The following is a 6,601-nucleotide window of genomic DNA, read 5'->3' as shown; positions in this document are numbered from 1 at the left end:
ATATATATATATACACACACACACACTTTTTTAACGTCACATCCTTTTGAGCCAATCTGACCTTTATAATAACAAAAAAAAAAATTGTGTTATTTTGAAGAGTCTTTGAGGCCAAGTAATTGAGGAACATTCCTAAGTAGCAGTGCTGTGGTTTAATTCCTTTCCTTGCAACTAGATATACAAAATTTGAAAAGTAATGATAAACAATAATCTAAGATTTTTTATTAATCATCTTTATAGGGGGGTATTGTGCAAAAATCACTTTGTTGAGCTTCATATSGTGTTATAATTTCATTCCCTCATCAAAAACATACCCAGAGTGTTGCTTTGACTCATTCATGCATGTTTGAGAAATCCTTGAATCTCCTGTTGAAGCCATGTGGAGCTACCTAAACCCTTGCTGCTACAAAGCACCTCCTATTTGTGCAAAGCTCCTCCCTGGAGCTCAGTCTGCAGCCGAGCTCCTGCCCCACAGAGCACCCCTCCCCTGAAGCATAGTTRCTGCTGAAGTGGGAATATATGAAACAGTAGGAGGTTCTTAAAGAGACAGAGGCCAAATTAAARGYGTTTTAATAGGCTATGATGCCAAGTCAAATTTTTGATATAAATAGCATTTTCATGACATAATCATGGTAAAGAATCAAACTGTGTACCTGGAAAATATGTAATACCCCCTGTTTAAATATTATGAAATAAGGACATTTTATTAGTTGTGTGGCTCAGTGTAGGATCCCAGATAAAATATCCCGCAGATGGTTCAATGGACAAAAACAATGTGATGTTAAATTCATTTTACGTTGATGCGTCTGAACTTGTTTGGTTTCTTTGTGTCTTGCAGCTCAGCAGATGACAAGTTTCGCTGGAACAACCAAGGTAAACCTCTATCCTAAATGCTCTAGCATATGTTCATGCCGAGTCCCTTGTTGTTTGCTGTTTGCTGAATGTGCTTGTTGCTTTATTGCTTTTTAACCCCTCCCATTGGGCATCTTTGCTACACTGATGCAGTCCTTTCAAACGACTCTGGTGGCTGCTGAAGGTTAAATCAAGACTCGTTTTTCGCACAGAAAATAGGTTCCTTCGCATAAAAGCTTGTTTTTTAGTCTCCGTCACGCGTCACCCCTTGTGAAAGCTGAATAAAGGTCAAACCACATTTTTAAAAGACCAGATGAGACGTGCTTTCCATAAACGACAACAAGGATCAATGTGCTTTTCTTACTATTTAAAAGTCCAATCTAAGCCTGGTGTCGCATCTCCAGGCTTAACAGTGTTTCGGACAGGGTTTTAGTTAGAAAAATACCAGCAATCCACGATGCCCAAGTCACTTTTTCTGCCTCTTTGTCAGTCAGGTTAAGATCTATTCGATGTCAAGAGTAGATTGATGGCCCGAGTGCATGCTTGATGACCTCTGCCCACAAAGAGGTGCTAACATAACACAAGCTCAGAGGTTTAGGTGGTGGAAAAAAGGCTTTCACTGTCTGACCTGCTGTGCTCTAGCTTGACCGCTCGGCCCAAGGAAGACAAAATTTACTTAACAATAAAACCTTTCATTACTCCAGTCAGACCTTTGATCACATCATCGCTCACAAATCGTTATAAACCCATTAATCCTGACACGCACAGAAAATGACTTGTGGCTTTTTTTTTTCCGGCAAGGTTTAGAGTAAATCCAATGTAACGCTGCAGTCAGTCCTGGAAATGATTTTACCAACAGCATCAGCATCATCAGTCTGCAAACGCATCAGTCGAAGTCAATAAAAAAGGCCTCCTAAGTCCTCCCACTAAAGCCGCTACTATTAACGTCCTCCTTCCATCTTGGTAAGAGATTAATGTTCTCCTAAGACTCATTTGTAAGCTTTTATCCTCCTTGGCAGCCCTCTCGAACTGAAAGACAGCGGGCATGCTATCTGCCTCTGTCTGACAGACAAACGGCTGGTATCGGAGCACAAGGTGGACCTCGATCCCAGAAGATTTGTTGCTGGATTATCAAGATACGTTTTTACCCTTGACACAGGGTTTACCGTTGCACGTCGGTGCTAAAGGAATGAGTAAAACGTCCTTTTAAACTAATCAGCAACTGGATGAAAATAAATTTTGAATTCCCCCTCTTGCATATAATGCAAGCAAAAAAAATTAGACATAATTAAAAAACGATTTTACTCAGCGCTTTACTTGGATTAGGAAGTGATATTAAAATGTAAAAATAGTAAAATATTTTTTTAAATATCTACCATACTTATGCATGTAAAATGCGAAAAATTAGACCCCAAAATTTATCCATAAATTTGGGGGGTTAAATTAATACTTACATATAAATCAGGCTTTACTAGTGTCGTGCAAAATCATACGTGTCATGATTGTGATGGCACTCTCTGGTCTACAAAGTCATTCGCTCGAAAAGGTCTTCTCACTATAAATGCCAGTTTTTCTACGATGCTGAGCTAAAAAGAATTTTAAAAAATCTGATTCCACAAACATCACATGATCATTTTATTGATATGGATACTGACAAAGGCAGGAAAAATCCTGATGTCTGTATAAAATTATGGGTAGCATTACAAACAACCAGTGGTGGGCAGCGCTAATCCAAAAATTAGCTCCGCAATTTCTAAAGCACTTATGAATATATTTATGTCCGCAACTTCAAAAACACTTATGTCATAGAAAAATTAGCAGAAGCTAATTTTAAAGCACAAGTTCAATTTGACACCTACCAGTTGACAATTCATGTACAATAYGCACTATACTGCCAACTAGCRGTGTRTGAACCCTTGTTCAGCTTAATCTTATAACCGGCGATTCTGATTTCCTGAAACAGAGCTTTGRCTCRTGGTGTAAAAATGAAAACRTTGTTGAGGATTGCTAGTTCRGCTSTTTCTTWAAAAAGTTGTTGAGGATTGCTAGTTYGGCTGCTTCTTTGTCTTTTTMTTTTGTTTGTTGTAGAWTTTTCATTAAAGAAGCATCAATAAAGTAATTTTAAAACTGTTTATTGGAAAACTGAAGCAATGCATTCTGGGTACATGACGGACTGACAGGAAACGAAAGCATGGGAAACAGGAAACTAGTATATTCCCTTCAAAATAAGAGCTTGGATTTTAAAGTTTTTCATATTTTCATTGGATTTTAAAGTTTTCCAGTTCACCTGAAACTCATCAGACTGAAGAAGTCTTTTAGAGAAGAGACGAAACGTTTCACTAAAGAAGAACCCATCCAGAGGACCTACTTATTTTCTCTTTTTGATTTTTTTCTACCTGGATTAGGACGTTTTCATGTAGTTGCTCCAGTTGACCACTAGATGTCAGTCTTCACGAGCATAACATCTTTAAATAATTTCTGAGTCTCTAACACCATTATCCGATTGCTTTTGAGCTCCGGCGTTTAAACTTTTTTTTAAAAGGGAGCTCCGACTGTAAAGTAAAATAAATCAATACATACGAAACTTTAGTATGTACAAACATTTACTGTTTTTGCTGTTGCCTTCCTGCTACGTAAGCAGACACAAAGCATTGTGGGAAATCAGAACCGTGGCTCAAAGCAACATTCAGGAAGGATGTATACCTACCTACCCAATAAGTGTGTTTATGTGGGTGGGGGGGTGGGTACTGTTGGACAGATCACGTGTGTCGTGATTCATTGACAGTCTTACCTTCCTCTGTTCAAGATAATGTCTGGTAAATAAATAGCTAACAGTGGTACTACATTTCCATTTTTGAAAGCGCAAATCCGCTTATGAATTATAATAATTAATAAGCTTGCTAAAGCGCAAATAACATATTTAGGTCTGCATTTAGCAGATTTGCACTTTAGTGGGCTTGTGCCCACCACTGCTAACAATTCAATCCTTCTATGCTTTTTAAGTTAAAGAAACTGGGGGTTGCATTCTACTCACATAAACATGGTACTTTTAGGAATTTATATGTTTTCAACTATTAAAATACTATTTCTTAGCCAGAATATAACAGTCCACCTTACAGAATATGAMTAAGTTCCTATTTCACCCATGGACTTTTAAAGAAAACTAGACATTTCTGCTGTACCTGGAAGTTGAAGCTGGAACGAGATCAGCATAGACTGTCTTGTTGTGCACCATGTAAACAAATGGAACAATGCCCAAAATAACAGGTTAGTTTTATTATAGGTATTGACTCCTGTTGATTTACAAAGTACTTGCCTTGCAGCTGTTTGTTCAGATAATATTTTTTCTAGTCTGTTTAGTGGTAATTAGTCTTTTTGTGCTTAAAGTGTACAGGGATTTAGGCAGGACCTAAAGGCCCTGATTGCAAYGGCACAATCTCTGTTTCAGTAAATAAAAGTTATACAGTACAGTATGAAACTGGATCGTGTGGCTTCTTCAGATTTTAACAACCAAAGAAGGTGGAGACACTTAATTCTTCCTTTATGTGTTGGTGCTTTTAACCACTGAAACAGTCGGCATACATGGCAAATACTAAGAGTTTCTAAACAAAGCATCTCATTCCTTATTTGTTGAAGACTTTTTTTTTTTACTTCAAAACTGAAAAGTGTGGAATTCTAAGCTCTGAAACTGCAGCGCGTTGCTCAGTTTGTGAGAACTKAACCCCCCACACAAACCACTCTCCCCTCCCCTCCCTCCTGAGAGATGTTAGGTTTGAAACAGCTCTTGCGAATCTTCACTGGCATACCCCTGGAGTTCTGGCTGTGGCTGAAAATACAAATTAAAATTTTTCGAATCATTTACTTCCCTAGAAGTAACTTACCAAGCAAACACTTTGAATCTCATGACATCATTCGTCAGTTCTTCTAGAAATGTTGTCAGCCATTGCTGTAGTGAAAGACTAAGGCATTAAAAAAGCAACTTATTATCTGTCTTTTTGTGACATTACCCCCAAGTGGATGTAGTACTTACTATAGAAGTACTCCCAACCTAAAAAGGACATAATGTATTTATACACAGATTAAATATTGTTTCCTTTGTTTTTGTCAAACTGATTGTCAGTGAGGATTTGATGACCGCAACGAGTATKAACTGTAAACATAGTGCTAAAAGCCTAATTCCTTCCTTTGAATTACACCCTAATTCTAAATGAGTATAAACACAATAAACAGAGCAGAATTGGTGAAGGTCAGTGATTACTGAATTACACGTGTGCTTCTCAAAGTTGCTTTACTTGAAGTCCTTTTCAGTATGTGCACGGTTCAAGAGAAAAATCCTTATTTTTTTTCTCCACTGATGTAATTTTTTTCTTTTCCATCCATGTGTAGACGGACAGAAGGACATAGAGGAAGAGCTGACGACAGGTCTGGAGCTGGTGGACTCGTGCATTAGATCCCTGCAGGAATCAGGCATCTTGGACTCGCAGGACGCTTGTACAGGAGACAGTAAGTTTATTGATTTTGAGAATTTCCTCTTGTTTTTCTCTCTGCAGACAGTCGTAAAATGAATTAAAAGCAGCAATAATTTATGTGGCCGTTTTTAGTTTTTTTTTTTTTTTTGCTGACTGATTCGCGGAAAGTGARTTTACGGTAATCTCCACGCATGACGTCATGCATATTACTTTCRTTGATAATCTGCTACTCTCTCACAAGCAGCCCGAATGATTGTACCAGTGCTATGGATTCAAAGGATAGTCAGTGGTAGTATCATAACATAAAAAAGATGCTCTTAGTGTAAAGTTYGACACATMTAWCGTTAGAAAATACAGGATTGTTCARTTGAAATGTTGGCTGGAGAGTCAAGGCCTTGGACAAACTGGAAAGTGGACAGAATTGTTAAAAAGTTTGTGTTTACCAGTGTCTTCTAGCTTGAGCTGACCGTATTKTGTGTGTTTTTATCACTCAAGCCGCTGCTTCTGCATAGAGAGAAGTAAAGCTACTAGTATGGTAAAAAAAAAATCTAAGGTTTGCTGTACCTGTGTAGAAACAGAAAGTACCAGGTGGTCCTGATTCATATTATTTATTTATTTATTTATTTGTTTTTACCTCCAGTCTAATGTTTGGAGCAGACCTACTGTAAGTCCATGGTTACACTTTTTCTCTGGTTAAACTCAGCTTGTCTCGTTGCTTGAATCCAGCTGTTAGCTTACATCTTAGCTTGGGAAATGCGACAATAATACTCCTCCCATGTGGGGATGATGGCTGCATCCTGAGTCACTGTTACGAGTACCGTAGCAAAATGTTTTGTGGTCCTCCCAGTGGAATTCGATGACATTTTCCTGAATTTCTTTAAGCTGAAACACATTTAAACCACCTGCTGTGATTGATACCAAGAAAGGCTCCCACCAAGCGTTGTGCGAACGTAGTCACGTGAATACCATTCTAAAAATAGTCTGAGTGGAGTGCACCATTCATCAAGAAGCATCTAGTTCCAGCACGGAGTATTAGGGCCAGACTGTGAGAATTTTTTTATTATTTCTAAGCTATGAGAATAATGTCATAATGTTACAAAACTAATGCCAGAATAAAATCATATTATGAGAAACCCTACTTAAAAAAGCCATCTTACCACTGCGGTAAAATAAGGAGTTTTAAGAATCTTGAAGTTATACCTTGGTTTTACAAATAAGGAAATACTTAATGTTTTATCTTATCAGCATCAAAATATTATTAGTAGCAGGACCTTTAAATG

General features: G+C 37.8%; 1 protein-coding gene across 1 annotated transcript in view; it reads left to right on the top strand.

Annotated features, from left to right (window-relative positions):
- The window catches only part of LOC106514929 (catenin delta-2), a gene marked incomplete at its 3' end in the record, with an annotated part of 142,632 nt that overhangs the window by 108,296 nt on the left and 27,735 nt on the right, over window positions 1–6,601 (top strand). The window contains 2 exon segments of the mRNA XM_014004468.1: window positions 839–873; window positions 5,239–5,355. Coding sequence (XP_013859922.1) covers window positions 839–873; window positions 5,239–5,355 — 152 coding nt within the window.

Source organism: Austrofundulus limnaeus, unplaced genomic scaffold (genome assembly GCF_001266775.1).
Source record: "Austrofundulus limnaeus strain Quisiro unplaced genomic scaffold, Austrofundulus_limnaeus-1.0 Scaffold24, whole genome shotgun sequence".
NCBI lineage: Eukaryota > Metazoa > Chordata > Actinopteri > Cyprinodontiformes > Rivulidae > Austrofundulus > Austrofundulus limnaeus.
Note: the sequence above shows the minus strand (reverse complement) of the source record. Positions and strands in the feature narration are given on the sequence as shown.